At 40.6% G+C, this 21,658-nt stretch overlaps 1 protein-coding gene across 1 annotated transcript; it reads right to left on the minus strand.

Annotated features, from left to right (window-relative positions):
- Positions 1-358: 358 nt before the first annotated feature.
- LOC139168511 (amine oxidase [copper-containing] 3-like) lies at positions 359-10,671 on the minus strand. The gene is made up of 4 exons (XM_070754126.1): positions 9,099-10,671; positions 4,340-4,625; positions 2,175-2,304; positions 359-643 (listed from the first exon to the last, which is right to left on the minus strand). The coding sequence occupies exons 1-4, from the start codon at positions 10,669-10,671 to the stop codon at positions 359-361; spliced, it is 2,274 nt and encodes a 757-aa protein (XP_070610227.1).
- Positions 10,672-21,658: the final 10,987 nt, after the last annotated feature.

Here is a 21,658-nt window from a genome sequence, read left to right on the forward strand (position 1 = left end):
CCTTGTTCTATATTTGTTTCAAATGTTCACATTTATACATTTTAACAATAACATGTTTTTAAATTTAAAAAGAAAAAGCCAAACAACCAGTTACAAAATACAAGTTCAACAGATATATTCCCACAAATAATAAAAGAAAATATTTGCAGAGAATTCCATGCTACCACCCTTTCCTGGACATAGTGATCTTATCTAATAATCCAGCAAAAATATTCATTAATGTTGCAGAAGAAGAAGAGAGGAGAGGAAAGGAACATTGTAAAATACTAGTGAGGAATGTAACTCCTCAGTATTGACACCTATAATATACATTTATTTTTTATTTCCAATTTCCAAGTCACCTATCAAAAAGAAGGTATTAGAAAATTGTCCTGTTCTGAAAACCCTCATAAGTGAAAGGAGGTAAAATGGGCAAACATGAAGCTATTTTTGGCAAACATGCAAGTTGGTTGACCTCACAGGAAGTGGGGTCCTGCAGGTGGTTGATATAAACGCTGTCTGGAGAATACATGGAAGGGTCATCATCAAAATAATTGTATGGTCTCAAGAAGAAACCGACCACATTCCCAAGGGTTACAGTGTTGGGCACATCCTCAGCATGTGGAATATGGAGAAAACCAGCATTAATCCAGGCAACCAGATCCTATGAAAGAAAAAGGGGCAATATCATTGTGATATCTTAGATACAACATCTACTAATTAAAAAACGACAGAGAAGCATATTCAGAGAAACCAAGTTTATTAATTAAAGCAGCAGATGTAGTAAAATCTGGGATACTCTGACAGCATAATTTGATGCTTGCTTACTCAGAATTTGGGATATGTACTAATGGAAAACTGAGAGTATAAAATTATTAGCAAAGACCTTTTATCCATTCTGCAAAATTTTATCAATCATGTTATTAAAAAGCCATTAAAAACAAATGCAAACAGTAAGGTATAAATCCCATGCATACAAGTTTGGCTTAGTGTATTTTCCGAGGTCACATCTCATTCCAAGGTCAGCTAACAAGAATGCAAACAGGAAAACTGAGGCCTGTACAGGAAAATGTAAGTTGTCCTCTGTTATGCCGGGCTATACGTTACGAGCCCCAATTAAGTCTGAAGTGTAAATTTAAATTTATCAGCAGGCCCATTACCCCAATTGCCCCAGTCACAGGTGGGCATTTATTTATTTATTTATTTATTTATTTATTTATTTATTTATTTATTTATTTATTTATTTATTTAATTTATTTAATTTATTTAATTTATTTAATTTATTTAATTTATTTATTTATTATTCATTCATTCATTCATTCATTCATTTATTTATTTATTTATTTATTTATTTATTTATTTATTTGATTTGATTTGTATGCCGCCCCTCTCCGCAGACTCGGGGCGGCTAACAACAGTGATAAAAAAACAGCATGTAACAATCCAAAACTAAACAACTAAAAAAAACCTTAAAACCAATTCTTAAGAGGTCAGTAAGGGGCATGCATAAGTGCACCAGTATGCCTGCTGTCTCTGTCCTAATGTTTCTCTCTTATTAGTACCCATCTCATGTGTACTAAGTGTTGGTTATGACCTATAAAGCCCTTCATGGCATCGGACCAGAATATCTCCGAGACCGCCTTCTGCTGCACGAATCCCAGCGACCGATTAGGTCCCACAGAGTTGGCCTTCTCCGGGTCCCGTCAACTAAACAATGTCGGTTGGCGGGCCCCAGGGGAAGAGCCTTCTCTGTGACGGCCCCGACTCTCTGGAACCAGCTCCCCCCAGAGATTAGAACTGCCCCTACCCTCCTTGCCTTTCGTAAACTCCTCAAAACCTACCTTTGTCGTCAGGCATGGGGGAATTGAGATATCTCTCCCGGGCCTATACAATTTATGTATGGTATGTTTGTAGGTATGTCTGCTTAAAAATGGGTTTTTTTAACTATTTTAAATTTTAAATTGTATATTATTAGATTTGTTATGAATTGTTTTACTGTATTGTGAGCCGCCCCGAGTCCACGGAAAGGGGCGGCATACAAATCTAATAAATAATAATAATAATAAAATAATAATAATATAAACAGCGTTATATCTATGTATACTACCAATACTTACGTGACAAAATAAATAAAATAAATAAATAAACAAACCTGCAAGGTACTTCAGTGCTAGGTGGGGTTCATCTTCACTTACCTCATTGACAATGCTCTCATTGTTTATGAAATCAGCAAAGACCACAGGAGGATTCCATGGGTCAACCTGATTGTAGATAGAGGTGCTGAAAGGTTCATTTTCCTTCCTCTTGGTAACAGCCAGCTTATAACTTATAAGGCAAAACAAGAAGAGTTGCAGAGGTTGAGGTTTATTAATTATTATGTTTCTTCCTAAACGTCATAAGAGTTTATGGTTCCAGGAATAAGTCTTGAAGGGCAATGCAATGTCAGGTTTCTATTCCGTGACTGCCCAATATAAATAAACTTTTTGTTATAATTCATTATGAAATAATATTTTATAATCAGCATCTCAAATTAGGGACAGGCGTGCAATTGTGAAAATTTATAGCAAGGTTTGGATTATATTAACAAAGATTATAGAAACATAGAAGATTGACGGAAGAAAAAGACCTCATGGTCCATCGAGTCTGCACTTATATTATTTCCTGTATTTTATCTTAGGATGGTTATATGTTTATCCAGTAATGGGCAACCAAAATATTTACTGCCACACTGTGGGTGTAGCTTATTTTGTGGGTGTGTCTTAATGGTCATATGTCTGGGTAGGAGTGGCTTGCCGGCCATGTGATCAGGTGGGAATGGCTTGAACGATCATCATTGTTCAAGTGAACTGTTAAGTCCTCGATTTACAACCTTACCAGTGTCACTTGCTGGGGTGACAATTTGCTTTGCGTTTCCTGCACTCTCCTTTCTGGATCATCCCCCCACCTCAGGCTGGGTAGCTAGGCGAACGGGTGCTGCCAGAAGCATAAATGCTGCCAGCACTGCTTCCACCCACGCTTTCTGCTTGCACCTCAGGCAGGAGGGGGCAATGTGAGGCTGTTGGGGACCCAGGCAGGAGAGAGGGAAGCTCGTCCGAGGCCAGGAAGGAGGAAAGAGGAAAAAAGCAAGGAGTGCAGACGCAGCAGCAGCAGGTGGAAAAAGGAGAGCCGAGACAAGAGGAGAAATCCAGGAAGTGACAGCCGTCAATCATCTGGAGCTGCACATTCATCTTAATTTTCACCAGTGGAACTGCGTTCCACCCGCCCTGCCTGCTGCCCATCCCTGTGTTTATCCCAGGCATGTTTAAATTCGGTTACTGTGGATTTACCACACATCTGCTGGAAGTTTGTTCCAAACATCTATTACTCTTTCAGGGCCCATTATTCATAACGTACCCCTGCATAACAAAAATGCAAGTATTGGTGAAGGGGTGGCCAAATGGGAATATGGAGGTAAGTCTCTGAAAGATCAATGGATGTAAGCAGATCTCCCTTCGTAACACTTGCCAGGATTGATTGTAGGGTGTGCATTTTGAATTTTTTTGTACACTCGGCAGTCCACCCAATCAACAAGTTAGATAAGGTTAAATTGTAGTCAGAAGGGCTGGAGCAGCAGTAGGTGGACCCTCAATCAGTGCCTTTGGGAGACTTGCCAGGTGGCCTTGTTGGCTCTCGGGACACAGGCCCCAACCAGCAAATGGGATAGCCCTTGTCCTTTAGATGTACGAAGAACCAGTCCCCACTCCCTTCTTAGCTGGAATATCGGTTTATAAGATGACAGGAAAACAGGACCTTCAGCAGGAGGGGCGAGCAACAGCTGGGCTGGTGATCTGGTCTGCCTTCAACCCACGTACGATTGCAGTGCACTTGTGGGGCTCGAACAGGAAACTCACAAATGCCAAATTCAGATAAAATATCAGGATGGAGAAGTCTTCAGTGAAGAATAACATGTGTCCTTGGCTCAAGACTGAGTCAAAAGAGGGGGAACTGAGGCACAGAGGTGCTATTTATACTCTTTCAGACTCAGTCCTGATTGGCTAAGGGCAGTGTCTTTTCCCATTCTTATAGGCTAGCTCCATCTACTGTGGAGAAAGTAGAAATACTTTCAATCACATAGTCCAATCACAGTACAGGCTGGCAGCTGGGTAGGATCACTCCACCTTCTACCGATCAGGTGTGAGAATGTCCTGCGATAATGAAATCCTGTATCACATCATCTACAATTGGCTAATGAAAACAGAGAGATGGTAATATAGATTTCTTTAAGATTAAAATTGGTAATTCCTACCTATCTTCAAGATGCTGAAACCAAAAGACATGGATGAATTCATTTTACTTTTATTTTTAGAAGTCAGTCACTTACCGACCCCAGCTTATGCCTAACTCCATTGGATCCGACTCTGGCAAATGGTCTCCAGAAAAGCTGACCATCTGGATCCGATAGCCTTGATCATGGCCCCACTTATTGGTGGAGTTGGATGCAAAATAAATGTATCTGGGCATATCATCATGGAGACGGAATGCTGCCTTGTTCTCAGTGTCCAGAACTTCCCTAACCATTTTCATTCGATGGATCTTATTTTCTGGGCTCCAAGGAGCCTGCAAGGTCTCAAAATCCATGTCATTGCCAACCAGGGTATTTTTCACACCTCAGAAAGAAAACAAGTAGAACAATCAGTACTTTGAATAGCTGTTGATAAATAGAAACATAGAAGACTGACGGCAGAAAAAGACCTCATGGTCCATCTAGTCTGCCCTTATACTATTTCTGTATTTTATCTTAGGATGGATATATGTTTATCCCGGCATGTTTAAATTCAGTTACTGTGGATTTACCAAGCACGTCTGCTGGAAGTTTGTTCCTAGGATCTACTACTCTTTCAGTAAAATAATATTTTCTCATGTTGCCTTTGATCTTTCCCCCAACTAACTTCAGATTGTGTCCCCTTGTTCTTGTGTTCACTTTCCTATTAAAAACACTTCCCTCCTGAACCTTATTTAACCCTTTAACATATTTAAATGTTTCGATCATGTCCCCCCTTTTCCTTCTGTCCTCCAGACTATACAGATTGAGTTCATTAAGTCTTTCCTGATACGTTTTATACTTAAGACCTTCCACCATTCTTGTAGCCCGTCTTTGGACCCGTTCAATTTTGTCAATATCTTTTTGTAGGTGAGGTCTCCAGAACTGAACACAGTACTCCAAATGTGGTCTCACCAGTGCTCTATATAAGGTGATCACAATCTCCCTCTTCCTGCTTGTTATACCTCTAGCTATGCAGCCAAGCATCCTACTTGCTTTTCCTACCGCCCGACCACACTGCTCACCCATTTTGAGACTGTCAGAAATCACTACCCCTAAATCCTTCTCTTCTGAAGTTTTTGCTAACACAGAGCTGCCAATGCAATACTCAGATTGAGGAATGAAAATTGAAAACAGATTGAAAACATTCTTGTTGCATTTTCAGTTTCTTAAAATAAAATTGTTTGCTGACAAAGGGATGAAATTGTTATGTGTATGCATAATTAATTTTCCAGACTTAATAAATTTGTCAGTGTAAAAAAGCAGTGCAAATTTTAATAAACAAAAAATATAAAAATGATAAAACTGAATTAAAGATTTAGCAAAACTGAAATATTTCAAGTAATAATTTATTAGAACGAATCATTATCTGTGGTTATAGCCTTTATTTATTTGCTAATATGTACTTGAAACAAAGTGGGAACATATTAGATTCCCATCTTTTAAATATACATATATTTGCAACAGAGGTGGGCCGCTAAGGTGGAATGGTGACGTATGCTCGCCCCTGTGGCTCTGAGTGCTAGCGGAGTCCAGAACAATTATGCTACTGCACCTGGGCAGGTAGCAAAATCACACATGGACACGCAGGTGCACCTGTGGCATATCTACGTGTCCGTGCGTGATTTCGCTACTTGCTCAGGTGCAGTAGCATAATTGCGCTGGACTCTGCTAGCACTCAGAGCCACGTGGGTAAGCATACGTCACTGTTCCACCTTTGCAGCCCACCTCTGGTTTGCAAGTTAGGTAACACAATCTCACACCTTTCCATGACAATGCCTTTATATATTAGCAAAGAGGATTTTTCTGCACATTCATCATCTCTACTTTAGAAGGAACCTTGCCTAGAATTTCATTCAGGATCATTATGTTGTTATTATTGTAGTTTGTCACATAGTCAGCCAGGTGGCATCGGACCGGAATACCTCCAGGACCGCCTTCTGCCGCACGAATCCCAGCGACCGGTTAGGTCCCACAGAGTTGGCCTTTTCCGGGTCCCGTCGACTAAACAATGTCGTTTGGCGGGACCCAGGAGAAGAGCCTTCTCTGTGGCGGCCCTGACCCTCTGGATCCAGCTCCCCCCAGAGATTAGAACTGCCCCCACCCTCCTTGCCTTTCGTAAAGTTCTTAAGACCCATCTCTGCCGTCAGGCATGGGGGAACTGACACATCTCCCCCGGGCCTATACAGTTTATACATGGAATGTTTGTGCGTTTGTTTGCTTTTAATAATGGGGTTTTTAGTGTTTTTAAATTATTAGATTTGTTCCTACATTGTTATTGTTATTGTTGTGAGCCGCCCCGAGTCTACGGAGAGGGGCGGCATACAAATCTAATAAATAAATAAATGTTTCAGATTGCATTTGGCATTTTTGTCTACCTATTTTGTCTTTCCCAAGTACCCAGCATAGGTATGTCTGGATGTTTTATGATGTTACAGATATCATTGCATATCTGGTTGATGTAGCGGTGAGAATGATTGAAAAATAGTGGTCTCTGCCAAATTCCACAAAATCCAACCAGTAATCACTGTCAGCAGACCCTATGGGGTCGTACTTGCCTTGAAGGGTCAGTGAAGGAAGGAGAGGGGCTTTGCTGGCCATGAGGAATTCCCAATGTCCTTGTTAGGTCTGAAGCAAGTCCTTCTGAACAACAGTAGTGCCAATGGCCATTTTTGGCAGTTACAAAGGTGGGACAACCAGGAGCACAAGATTTGTGTTGGAATGGTTTGTGGGCAGAGCTTTGAAACTGGGTGAGATAATTACCAACTTTTACTCTAAAGACCTGATTTAAGTTCAAGAATTTTAAAAGAAAACTCCCAAGCCCAAGAAAATACATTAGGGGGGGCATTGGAAATCAAGAGATGAAGTTTTAAAACACAGAAAGCCTGAAAGAAATGTAAACAATTTGAAAGGTGATTTTTTTTTTGAGAAACTGTCTTGTTTATTTGTATTTTTAAACCACCTGGATTTATTGGGTAATCAGCTGTTTTTGACAGAGTGTTTAACATTGGCTTTGGGAATAAGAGAGCCATCTACTGGAAGAAGAAGAGTACTACAGCACTATAGCTACAGCATACTCAATGAAAGTCAACCCAATACATGCAAAGTCTAATACACAGAATAGAAGTAATAAAATCTGGTGACCTTGATTCTACTGGTAGAAGACAACTTGAATAATTTGAGAATATTTAATGATGGGTTGTTTTCCCTTTTGAATATTTTTTAAAGGAACTAGTTTGAAAATAACTAAACTTTATTAAAATTGGCTATTAGATTATGGATCTGATTAACTTGGATTTGGACTATTAATGTTATTCAACAGAACATTCTAACAAGATAAAAAAGGAGGGCATCAGAAGAAAAAAGAAGGAAAGTTAAATAAGACTTTAAAATTTGGACAATTGGGAAGATATACGTATAATTGGAAAACTATGAGGCTGTATATTATTAATTATTAAGAATTTTAAAGATCATAAATTTAGGGGGTTTGGAGGTATAATGATGGGATTGATTAAATATATTAGTAAAATGTGAAAATACATATAGGGAAAATAGTAGTATATATATATATACAGATATAGATATAGAATTAGATATGGATATAGATATAGATATAGAATTAGATAGATACAAATACAGATACAGATATAGATATAGATAGATAGATAGATAGATAGATAGATAGATAGATAGATAATATAAGTTACCACAATTAAAATAAGTTAAGATTAGTAGATATAAATTTAGGATTAGGTAATTTAATTGTATTATTAATAATAATAGTGTGTTAAAGTATGTTGTGAATTTAAAATATTAAGGATTAGAAATTGTGGGGATTTTGAAATACACTACAAGGATTGATTAAATATTGTTAATATTTGACATTATTAGTAATACTACACATTTGGAATATTGAAGTTATGGTGGAAAAATGAGTAATTCTTAAAATATTAAATAATAGTAATTTAATAGATAACAAATTCATGGTGCAAAGAAATGTTATGTTTAAATGAAGTAATGGGAAAAATGATAAATGATTATGAAAAAAGAATAGTATGGTTGAAGTTGGAAGATTAGGATTACACAAACATTTTTGTATTATTTTTGTCAGCGTTGTTTTAAAAAGACTTGACCAAATCAATACACAGTCCCCAAAATATATATGGAATTATTATACTAACATATATAGCAAATATTACCATCTTGCAATGATATCCAAGTCTTCGGAGAGGGGCGGCATACAAGTCTAATAAATTATTATTATTATTATTATTATTATTATTATTATTATTATTATTATATCATATATATGTATGTATGTATATGTATGTGTATACGTATACGTATACGTATACGTATACGTATACGTATACGTATACGTATATGTATATGTATATGTATATGTATATGTATATATGAATGATATCATTGCAAGATGAAAGCTGTTCCGAATAAACTGGTGCGATTCCAGTAAAAATTACTAGGTTTTTTGCTTCTGCAAATGCACGGAAGCAAAGGAATTGGCAATTTTTGCCAAAATCTCTTTGCTGCCAGAAGGACGTCCGTGTGAGATTTCAGCTGCTGCATATGCACAGCAGCCGAATCTTGCTGTGGGGCCTAGAGCGGCAGCTGGGACCAACACCAACAATGGCCTGCCCGAGCTCCGGCCACGTGGCCTGCTCTCTGCTCTCCCGCGCTGCAGCTTCTCTCGGTGCATGCAGCAATGGCACCCCGAATGAATCGTGGCCTTTGGGAAAGAAAATTGAGACAAAAAAACCCTATAATTAACCTGAAAGTTAGTAACATTTTTTCTACTTACCACCAATATCCAAATCCACCTTGAAATGAATATTATGGGTATGAATTGTTCCAAACACCCATTCTTGGACTCTATTGCCAAAGTCTTCAGCATCACCAAAGTAAAATGAAGTTTGCATGTACCCACTGGCATGGACTCGAACACCAACAGCTCCATTTTGGTGGAAAATAAAATCCCAGGAATAGTCATAGTTGCCAGATGTAGTTATAGTCCGAAACACCAGATTTGAATCTGCCAGCCCTCCATAAAAGGGAGACTGGATGCTTTCATAATGTCGTCGTATGGGTAACTCAGCATTCTGCTCAAAAATGCAGATAGCCTTTTTATGGCTAACAGGTAATGAACTATCATAAAAAAAGTGCAAGTCTAAATAACTGGATAAATAAGGACAATCTATTCCCGGTGTGAGTGAAAAGATGTGGGATCCAAGTCCAAAGCTGGCATCCATGTATCTGGTGGTCATGCAAGTAGGACTGTTGGAGCCATAGATAGAACTTGCTTCTTGCAGACTTAACTCATAGATTATTCTTTCTCCATTAAACCTGACGTCAAAGATACGTGGACCCATGACTGCATCAATTCCAAATGCAAAACTCCAACTCAAAAAAGTGACATGATTATTGTGAATCCTATACCGTGGTCCACGAGGTTCATACTGCAAAGGGCCTGGATCTGTTGGTGGCACCCTCTGCTTCAGTGAAGAGTAGCCCCCATCAAGAGGGGCTTCTTTAACCTTGTCTACTCTAACCTTTCCCATATTGAATTGTCTCTCGAGGTCCTCCATATCTTCAAAGTATTGTCCATTATAGAATACATTTATTACCTTCCACTCAGAAATTTGCAAGCTACTATGATCCACTTGAACCTCTAATCCAACATGACGCAAAGAATAGCCACTCACATTCTGGAAATGGCCCAACCATGTTTTGCGTTCTCCTGATTTTAGCCCTAGTGGCATTTGATAGCTATATTGAAGATTGCTTCCATTGTAATTTAGAACTTTTTGCATGAAATCTTGAGCCTTCCAATATTCGTTCTTTAATAATTCATTGATTTCATGATACTCATTTGCCAAAACAAATCTTTGAGAATAAGGCAGTTTCCGTCCATATTTTTGTACTGTGATATCTTCATGATATGTTAGTTCTGGAAGTGGACCCACCACAAATTCTGTAACATTGGGGTCCAGCTGGTTTCCAAAATGGACCACAACCAGAGCTTTCCGTGCTGGTCTAGATCCTTGATGATCTAAGAATTGTAATACTTGTGCTTTGGGAGGAAGCTGCAAGGTAATTGAATAAATGCAGTTGTCTGATGGCTTGGCTTGACGTGTATCAACCAGTGTCACTCCCAGGTTGGAATGTAAATACCTCTTTACTTGCATTATTTCTTCTGGGGTTAAATCTTGAAATACTTGGCTGCCAGCATCCTGCCCACCTTCCTCTTGCCCTTTGGTCTCTGAAGAGTCCTTACATTCTGTGGGTTTTTCTCCTCTATTTCGGAAACTCAAGATTAGGATAATAAGGATGGTGATGCCTATTGCTATGAGAGAATATATCACTTTCAACTTCATTTTCCCAAACCTATGGACAAAGCATAGAGAATATGGTTTGTTAAATTTCAAAATTTTATTTTTTAAATCCTGGATGAAAATATTAAGGACATTTAAGAAAGCAATGGCTAAACAGTTCTAAACTGACTAGAAGTTGAGCTCAAAGCCAGAAGGATTTTATGTTTTTTACGAGTAGGTTTGCAACGTAGACTGAAATGGAGGGTAAATATTATGCAATAATAACCACCAATACTTTTGGCATCCATGAACCTGTCTAATCCTGCCTTGAAGCTATCCAGGCTGACAGCTGTCACAACCTCTTCTGGAAGTGATTTCCATAAACCAACGACCCTCTGGGTGAATAAATATTTCCCTATATTTCTCTTCACTTTCTTACCTATGAGCTTTAGGGAGTGCCCCCTCATCCTAGTATTGTGTGATAGAGAAAATATTTTTTCTCTATCCACCTTTTCTATCCCATGCATGATTTTATACACTTCGATCAAGTCACCTCTTAAATGCCTTCTTTCAAGGCTGAAGAGACCAAGGCATTGCAACCTGGTTTCATAAGGGAGGGGCTCCATTTCCTTGATCATTCTTGTTGCCCTTTTTTGCACCTTTCCCAGTTCCATTATATCCTTCTTGAGGTGCAGTGACCAGAACTGTACGTAGTACGCCAAGTGTGGTCTCATCATCGATTTTTACAGAAGCAGTACAACACTTGCCAACCTATTTTCAATTCCCTTCCTAATCATGCCAAGCATGGAATTTGCTTTTTTTTACTGTTGCTGTGCACTGGGTTGACATCTTCATTGAGCTGTCCACCAAAATCCCAAGATCCCTTTCTTGGGTTGTCTCAGAAAGCTTGGTCCCCATCAGTTGGTAGGTATAATTGGGGTTCTTTGCCCCGATATGCATAACTTTGCACTTGTTTAGGGTAAAATGCATTTGCCACTTTGTTGCCCACTCACTCAATTTCAAGAGATCTTCTGGAACTCCCGACAGAAAGAGTGGAGTGGCCACCTTATCAGTGAGGGGGGACTTTTTTGTGTTTCACTCAGATGGGGTAGTACTTAGACTAAACCCTATCTTTGTTCCAAAGGTGAACTCATACTTTCATAGAGCATAGGAGATAGTTCTACCCAGTTGTTACCCTGTTCCAACTACTGAGGAAGAGGAGCACTGGCACCAGCTGGATGTACATAGCACACTACTTATGTAGAGTGCACATCATCCTTTCAAATAATGGAGGCTCTCTTTGTTTCATTCCAACTGTCCTCCCTCGGGAATAAAGCATCATCTTCAACAGTGGGTCATTGGATTTGTACTCTTATTGCCTTGCCTTATGACTGTCTTTCCTTGCCACAACCTTCTGCTGTGACAATCCATTCTATGCACAGCACCACAACTTCCATTGCTTGGACTATGCAGGCATCCCTGGAGGAGATCTACCATGCAGCCACCTGGTCATCCCCAACACCATTTGTCCGTCATTACAAACTGGATGTGTATGCCTCCAAAGAGGAAGTCTTTGGGTGATGGGTGTTACAACAGGTGGCTCTGGATGGTGGGGCTTCCAGCCAGGATTAAAACACCCTCCCTAGGGATATGGGCTTTGATATGTCCTGTCCTTGGAGGCTAGCTCCACCCACTATGAAGAATGGGTGTTGGACCTACCCTCTTGTAGAGTGGAACTAGCTTCCAGGTCCCTCTCTTCTGTAGTTTCCTCATCTGGAATTTTCACATTGTTCTTTGTTCTCTGGTTCATGTATGTTTGAGTACATTTTTTGCTATGGGAGAAACACTATTGTCTGACCATCGTTCCTCACCAAAGGAGGGGAGTGACAGTCGAGGGATTCTTTTATACTTCAGACTCAATCCTGGTTGGCTAAAGGGCAGTGCCTTCCCATCCTTGGAGGCTAGATCCAGCCTACAAAAGGGTGTGTATCAGGTAGGTCCAACACCCATTCTCCCGCATACCCTGTCTTCAAGATAATAAATCCTTATCCTCCTTTCTGTAACAATCTCTCAAATGTTAAAACGTACCTATCATACCATACCTATCATACCACCTCTTTGCTTTCTCATCTTTAGGCTAGGGTTGGTGCACAATCTCCTGATCAATGAGCTGTCTGCAGCCAGGGCCAGAGAGATTTTTGCACAGGCTCCTCTTGTGTAGCAATTACACTCATGCCTGGACTATGATGCTTTGATCATGGTGGCTCATATTTTTAATACCTCCTGTTTGGATTATGTAACATCAATTAGCTGCTGAGCTGATTCCCAGTAGGCTTCTGGGTGCAATTCAAGATGTGGATCAATGTTAGGTTCCTACTGGTGCAGGCTGGAGCATTGAGCCCAGTGACGACATAATTTTTGGTGATTTTTTCCGGCGTCTCTGTATCGAAAAAAGCCCTCTCATCTATCCTCATGTTAATACAAACCTTTATTCTTCATCCAAAGAACTGAGAAGCTACTTAGCTGTGATTTGGCTTATAATGTTGTCCTAAGCATGCGCAGAAGTGAAATTATGTGGTGGGATACATGCTCATGTGTGTGGATGCGCACTGGTAGCAAAATTTAACTGGAACCTGTCCCAGATGTGGATGATCACCTACAAATGTCTCCATGGCATAGGGCAAAACTATGATTCAGAATACCTTTCCACTGTAGTTTCTGCCCACACATCAGATCAAGAAGAGGGGACATGCCCTGGGTATTTTCCATTAAACAATATCATCTCATGGTCCTCCAGAGTCATGCTTCTCAGTGATGGCACTACTTATTCTAATATTAGGGAAATAATTACATTCACTTGGAAACTGATTCTTATTTCCTTTTTAAAATTGTAATTTTATTAAGCATTACAATTTTAAAAAATAAGAATAAATTTATTTCATGTTAACAAATTGAAAAGAAAAGTGTTAGATATTTGCCTGGGTGACCTACCTAGACAGGGTAAAAGTCAAAAATTCAGATTTGTTTATTACATGTTGATTGGTTGCCTTCTTTTGGCTCTTAAAATGTATCTTTGTAAAACTACCTGTTGATGGGCTAGATTGTATAAATAGGAGAACTGTCATTGTATAGAGCTCTCATTTACTCCATTGCTTCTTGACTGAATTGACTTCCTTGTCCTGTTAGCAAATAAACCTTGCTTGATTCAACCTTGCTTTGAGAGTTATTATATTGGCGACGAGGAGACCGACCCTCCGTGTGCTATCATGGCTACTCCGTCGGTAGTCCAGCCACCTGAATTCTTCGACCCAGAAAGAATGACCTGGACAGCCTACATGGCGAAGTTTGAAATATTTTTGGAAGCGGCCGGCATGAAAGACGCCGACAGCGGCTGCAAGCGTGCCCTTCTCCTCAATTAATGTGGCACACAGATTTTTGAGCTGGCAGAAACCCTCACTGACCCTGAACCGGCGAACTCAGTTTCCTGGGACACTCTCTCGTCCAAGCTAGCCGCTCACTTCAAACCTATGAAGCCAGCTAGAGTTTTTCGCCATCAATTCTCCTGGATGTCACAAGCAGAGGGGGAAACGATCAATCAGTTCGTGACTCGCCTCAGAACTGTTCTCTCTAAATGCCAATTCGATAATCCAGAGGCTCGTCTCACTGATGCCTTAATCTTTGGCATGCATAACATTACAATCCGGAACAAGCTCCTCTCTGAAGAGGAATCCTTGCTACAGGATGTCATTAAAGCCGCACAAACTTTTGAAGTTGCCCAAGCCACGGCTGCGGAGCTAAAGAGCAACGACAAGCATGCCACCATTTTCCACATTGCAGATGCCTCTTCTCAGATTTCCATTCCTACCAACGCCCACAACACCGCAACTGACTCCTATGATGACTACTGTTGCCAGATCAGGTCCCCTCCACTATGACCTGCCAGATCGTAATTCTACTGTGCTGGCTGCCGAGGCAATCATCCCCGTTCCCGCTGCCCCTTCCAAGATGTCTTATGCCGCCGCTGCGACTGAAGAGGGCACATCGCGGAAGCCTGTTGAGCTCGCCTCCCTGACGATCTTCCCATGACTTCGCCATCCCAGCAACAACAGCCACCGCCACCACCGCCGAGAGACAACCGCCTACCGTGCCAGCCGACCATAGGGAACCGCCGTGCTTCGGGAAATTTCTCCCGTGACTGGAACCAAGGTAAACCGAACCCCGGCGCAGCTGCCAGTTCCAGCCCGACACCACAAAGCTTGTGGTGTCCTTGCTTCTCAACCATAGACCTTGCCAAATGGAACTGGACACGGGGTCAAAATATTCCCTTATGCCATGGCATAAATTAAAACTGTATATGCCTTCCATGACTGTAGCTCAACTTGAGCCCATGGCCATGGCCATTAAGGACTTCTAGGGTAATTCTATTCGGGTTCTGGGCAAGGCACAGGTGCCAATTACATTTAAAGGGGTAAATCACATCCTTCCCCTACTTGTGGTTCAAGGGGCTAACCATTCACTTTTAGAATTGGAGTGGATGAGCCCCCTAGGACTGGCTGTCACAGGCATTCATAAGTTAACCAGCTGTACCATGCCTAACTTTGTCCATGAGTTTCCTGAGGTTTTTGATTCTGCATTGGACACATACAAGGGGCCACCCATTTCTTTCTCTCTAGATCCTAAGGTTCCCCCCATACGATTAAAGCCCCGCAGGGTGCCCTTGCCCATTCTTCCCAAATTGGACCTCCAATTAGATAAACTTATTGCTCAAGGGATATTAGTACCCATAGACCATGCCCCATGGGAAACGCCTATAGTAACCCCAATGAAGCCTGATGGGTCCTTGAGAGTTTGTGCTGATTACAAATCTATGCTCAACAAGGCCCTGCAGCACAACTCATACCCCATTCCAGTAGTTCAGCAACTACTGCACTCTCTGGGACAAGGCAAACTATTTGCAAAGCTTGATTTAGCCCAGGCTTATCAACAGCTCCCCGTTGATGAGGCCACTGCCCTCTCACAGACTATAGTCACCCATAGGGGTGCCTTCAAGTGCACCAGGGTGCAGTTTGGGGTAAGTGTCACCCCGGGTCTTTTTTAACGCCTCATGGAACGCCTATTAGTAGGAATAGAAGGCGTGGTGCCATATTTTGATGACATCTTGATATCTGGGGAGGATTATGACCAATTGAACTGCAGAATCAGGAAAGTCCTTTCTAGACTACAGGACAAGTGCCTTAAGCTAAAGGCAGACAAATGTGTCTGGGGCACTACCAGTGCTGACTTCTTGGGCTTCAAAATAGATGGTGAGGGAATCTACCCCACCCAGGACAAGGTTAGGGCAATTAAAGAAGCCCCAGAGCCCTCAAACAAAGCAGAGCTGCAAGCCTTCCTGGGCCTATTAAATTTTTATTCTGTTTTTTTGAAACAGAAGGCTTCCGCAGCTGAGCCGTTACATAAACTTCTCCACAAGGGAGCAACCTGGAGATGGGGAGAGGAAGAGCGAGCAGCCTTCAGAAAAATAAAGAACCTTTTAACATCTCAAAGTGTAGTGGTGCAGTATAATTCTACCTTGCCACTAAGATTAACATGTGATGCTTCCCCCTATGGGGTGGGAGCAGTCTTGGCCCATGTCCTGCCCAACGGTCAGGAGGCCCCTATTGCATATTTCTCTAGGACCATGTCCAGCACTGAAAGAAACTATGGGCATATTGACAGGGAGGCCTTAGCTCTAGTTGCTGGGGTAAAAAAGTTTCACCAATATATTTTTGGCAGGCCCTTCGAATTAATAACAGACCACAAGCCACTGCTTGGTCTATTAGGAGAACACAAGCAGACTTCACCTTTTGTCTCACCCAGGATGACCAGGTGGGCCATATTTCTAGCAGGATATAATTACACCCTCAAATACAAGGGGGGAACACAAATTAACCATGCAGATGGACTAAGTCGGTGCCACATACCGCAGATAGTAGAGGACCCTGCCCCAATCAGTGAAGTCTTATTAATAGAGTTATCAGATAAACTTTTAGTAACAGCTAAGGAAATTGCAGAAGAAACAAGGAAGGACCCAGCTCTTAAAGATGTAACCCAACGCATTTTGAGAGGGTGGGCCACAGATAAAGATGACACCTTAATACAAGATTTTAAATGCAAACGCCTGGAACTATCTGTCATGAGATATTGTGTATTGTGGGGGACAGGATAGTGATCCCCAAATCTTTACAAAAAAGAGTTATAGAAATGTTACATCAAGGCCATCCAGGTATGGTTAGGATGAAGGCCTTAGCCAGAGGGCACCTCTAGTGGCCTGGCTTGGATTCAGATATCGAACAGTGGGTAGCCACTTGTTCCCCTTGCCAGGAGTCGAGGCCAAGCCCCCCCAAGCCCAGCCCCATGAATTGGGAAACACCACATACCTCATGGTCACGAATTCATGTCGATTTTGCGAGGCCCATGGGACCCCACATATTTCTGGTAGTTGTTATGTATACTCAAAATGGCTAGAGATTATAGTAATGGGAGCCACTACCTCTTGTGCCACCATACAAGCATTGCGCTGATTATTTTCTACCCATGGGTGCCCAGATGTGCTAGTTTCGGATAATGGGCCACAATTCACATCCAAACAAATGGAGGTATTCCTTGCCCAGCTAGGCATCAGGCATGCCTTAGTTTCTCCTCATGCAGCTTGGTCTAATGGGATGGTTGAAAGATTTGTCTGCATGGAAAAAGAGGCCATTAAGGGAACAGAACCAGGGAACATTCATGAGCGCTTAGACACCTTTCTGTTGACCAAGCACATCACCCCAAGTTCAGTAACTCATAAGAGCCCTGCCGAGCTATTAATGGGCAGAAAGTTAAGGTCCCCCCTGGATAGGTTGCATCCTACCTATTTAAGTAGTAGATACTACCGCTGAAATTCCCCTGAACAAACATTGAATGTGGGGCAAGGGGTTTTTGCAAAGAATTTTGATGGCGGTTTAAAATGGGCTAAAGGAACAATAATGGACAAAACCGCACCTAAAACATACCATGTCCTCCTCGAGGACGGTCGCCTGTGGAAAAGGCACATTGATCACCTTAGGAAACGGGTGGAGACAACTAACCTCCGCCAAGAACCTTCAGCAAACGCTAATACAGACTATGATGCTTCACGCCCCACAGGGAACTTTTCCCGGCAAACCCGTTCCCAAACGCGACCCGGACAATTAGAAATAGATTGGGACTTACTGACTCATTGTCGCTCCACCTCTGGGGAACCAGGTCCAGAGGATGCCAGCGGTGGTCCTGCAGACTCAACGCAGAGAGGATCTCCACAGGCCAGGACTGGAGCCTCTCCGGGAATCGCAGATGAGCCGACCACCTCACTCTTCGAGTACCAAGACTCAACTGAACTGCGCAGGTCAGAGAGAGAAACAAGAAAGCCCAGCCGATTGGAGGACTTCGTCACGTGTCTCTCTGAATGACCTGCATCCGAACTAATAGGGGAGGAGTGTTAGATATTTGCCTGTGTGACCTACCTAGACAGGGTAAAAGTCAAAAGTTCAGATTTGTTTATTGCATGTTGATTGGTTACCTTCTTTTGGCTCTTAAAATGTATCTTTGTAAAACTGCCTGTTGCTGGGCTAGATTGTATAAATAGGAGAACTGTCATTGTATAGAGCTCTCATTTACTCCATTGCTTCTTGACTGAATTGACTTCCTTGTCCTGTTAGCAAATAAACCTTGCTTGATTCAACCTTGCTTTGGGAGTTATTACAGAAAGAATAAAAAAAGCATGTTGATTAAAAAATAGGATAGAAAAGAAACATATACTAAGATTATAGTAAAGGAAAAAATAAGGTGTCTCCTACCTCATACCAAATATAAGTTTAGTATCTTATTGCCTTCTCTTAAAATATAATATCTCTTTTCCCCTTATTTCCTCTCTTATGTATAAACAAATCATTAAAGCCTGTCATTCATCATTTTGTTAAACTTCTACGATCAGCAAAAAGTTGCACTATGAATAAAGTTGCACCAGAGAAAGCAGCACTTCATCTTTAACTTTGACCAAATATACTGACCTTATATTCCTTCTTTTTGCTTTGAACAATGATAAACTTTAATCTCTTCAAATAATTTCATAGAACTTGATTTCTTTTCATGTTGTCTTTGGCCCTTCTTTAAAAAATTCTGTATATCATCAATTTCCGTGTATTATTGTAGTCTGTAATTTTTAATCCACTTTCAGATCAGTCCCAGTCTTGTGCAGTTCCTTTTTGATAATGACTCAAAACTGGAACAAGCAGATTTTATATCTGTACAACTCAACACAGAAAAAAGGAAATCATCTGTGTATGCAGAAAAATAAATGCATAACGACAGTTGTTGAGGCATTATCTTCATTAAAATAAGTTTGCTGAGTGATTTGATGGTGAGATAAAAATGTTTAGATATTTCATTGACTGTGTTTGAAGAACATGCCAAACCAGAAGCAGCATCTTTTGGGGCTGGTGACATCTGAGATTTTGAAAACATGCTTAACAGAAAAAATAGTTGTTGGAGAAGAATATTTCTTTTTGAAAAAGATACTGTATAAGACTCCATGAGTTATACATCACCATAAATTGTCTTTACTCCCTCTGCTGCTTGTCTCTCTCCTTTCCTTTGTTGCAATTGAAGCTGATTCGTTGACAATAGAACATTGTGGCATATAATTTTATGAATTACGTTTAGATCAGATTGAAGCTGATGTAGCTCTAAGTCTTCTAAGCCCAAAATTTCAAGTCTGGTGGAATAAGGCATTTCTGATATTGAAACTCTAGAGCAGGGATCCCCAAACTTGGCAACTTTAAGACTTGTGGACTTCAACTCCCAGAATACTCCAGCCGGCATAGCTTGTATATGCCGGCTGGAGAATCCTGGGAGTTGAAGTCCACAAGTCTTAAAGTTGCCATGTTTGAAGACCTCTGCTCTAGAGGAAGTGCAGAAGAGAGCAACCAAGGGAGGGGGGGATTCTGGGAACAATGTGTGAAACAGAGCATTTGTTGGTTGAGATTTGGAGTTGCCAATTATTTGACCATTCTGACAGAAAATCAAGGCTTTTTTGAAGGGTAGTAATATTGTTGGTGGTGTTAAATAGTTTTACATCATCAGCAATGAGTACACAGTTGCTTATAATATGATCACAAAGGTCATTTGCATAGTGTATAAAGAGTATTTGATCTAGAATTCTGCCTTGGGGGAAACCACTTTTAACAGGTACAGCATTTGATACAGTGCTCCCTATTTTGACCACTTGTCTGTTTGACAGGAATGCAATTATCCAATTATGTAGGGGTCCAGAGAGATGCCATAGAATTTAAGTTTTAGAAGTAGTTTGATATGTACCACTGAATCAAAGGCTTTACAAAAGTCTATGTAAATTGCATCTACAGTATTGCTTTGCTACAAGACTACAAGTTTTGTAGTCCATATATTTTTGCGTATGCTGATTTTTGTAAGGGCGTATATTAAGACAAAAGTTAATCGTGTTGTGGTCACTGTTGGAAAAGGTTTATTTTATTTGCTTTTCATTAAAGTGCAGAAGATACGATCGAGGTAGTTGTTGAGTCTAGTGTTATTGGTTACTAGTTGATCTAGTCCCAGATTAGTAACAGAGTTGTATAGGGTTGGGTTCTGTTATACATTCCTTTGGGGTGCAATTAATAAGAGGTAGATTAAGGTCACCAAGAAAAATAAGAGCGTACAGGCAGGAGGCTGCCCACCTTAGTAGTGAAATTAACTTGTTCACGGGCTCTGTAACATAGTAGGAAGTGAAGTGTGGTATTTAAGGACAGTTTTCAGACAATGGGGTTTTTTTTGCGTAACTTGAATATTTTTTAGTTTTGTGACTTTTTATCTAAAATAACTATTCCATGTCCTTTGTGGGTTTTGTGGTCAGACTAGTAAATATGATAATCTTTTACGATGATAATGGAGTTGGGGAGGGATGTGTTTAGCTATCTTTCACAGACAAATATAATGTTGAATGTAGCAGTATTTAATAAGAGCAGGTGTCTGGTTATTTTTTTAATGATGCTTCTTGGATTAATTAGTTTATATTTAAGGTTAGTAGTGGTTGGTATTGAGGAACTAAGGGGCATGCGTACCTAGTTTTGGATGATGGAGGGTCGGATGATGGGGGATGGATTGCAGGGCTTGCTTTTGTTGCAGTCATCACTGTAGTCAATATATAATTTAGTGTCACCTAGGTTGTGGCATCTCTTGAGTTCTACACGGAGTTCACAGGAGCAGATACATTGTAGTATGGATAGGTCGGACCATGATGGAAGTTTGTTATGGTTGTGGTTGGATCTGGCAATGGAGTTTGTTTGTTTGTTTGTTGTTTGTTTGTTTGTTTGTTTGTTTGATTGATTGATTGATTGATTGATTGATTGATTGATTGATTGATTTTTATGCCACCCTTCTCCTTAGACTCAGGGCGGCTTACAACATGCTAGCAATAGCACTTTTTAACAGAGACAGCATATTGCCCCCACAATCCAGGTCCTCATTTTACCCACCTTGGAAGGAGGGAAGCCTGAGTCAACCTTGAGACAGTGATGAGATTTGAACCACTGACCTACAGATCTACAGTCAACTTTAGTGTCCTGTAGTACAGCACTCTAACTGCTGCACCACTCCACAAATTCATTAGAAATGAATTTGTGTTTGCTTGACTCATTTTTGAAAACTACTGACTTGTTGTTGTTCTTGTACTCTGGGTCATCTCTGAAAACTTTGATGATTTCCTCAGGGGAGATGGTTGGTATATAATGGCTGATGATGAGGTTGCAAATTTTTGTGATATTAGGTTCGTTTGTATCATCTAATCCAAATAAATTTGAGTTTTGATATTTTTGTTCGTGCTCAATGGTATCTTTGATGGGCATCATATGTTGTTAGTCTGGTTGGCAGATATTTGTGGTTGTGGTTGAGGTAATGATTGTTGAATTGGGATAGGATTTGGATCTGTTGAGTTTTCATTTTTCTCTGCTGTAATTTTTTTTCAAAAATTGTAAAACGT

The sequence above is a fragment of the Erythrolamprus reginae genome, chromosome 5 (genome assembly GCF_031021105.1).
Source record: "Erythrolamprus reginae isolate rEryReg1 chromosome 5, rEryReg1.hap1, whole genome shotgun sequence".
Taxonomy (NCBI): domain Eukaryota; kingdom Metazoa; phylum Chordata; class Lepidosauria; order Squamata; family Dipsadidae; genus Erythrolamprus; species Erythrolamprus reginae.

Bases quoted from the DNA above. Each gene is read 5' to 3' on its own strand.
- LOC139168511 (XM_070754126.1), bottom strand. From the start codon at position 10,671: ATGAAGTTGAAAGTGATATATTCTCTCATAGCAATAGGCATCACCATC. The intron at 4,626-9,098 runs GTAAGTAGAAAA...TTTCTTTCTGAG, and splicing joins GGTGGATTTGGATATTGGTG to GTGTGAAAAATACCCTGGTT. The intron at 644-2,174 runs GTAAGTGAAGAT...TTTCTTTCATAG, and splicing joins ATGAGAGCATTGTCAATGAG to GATCTGGTTGCCTGGATTAA.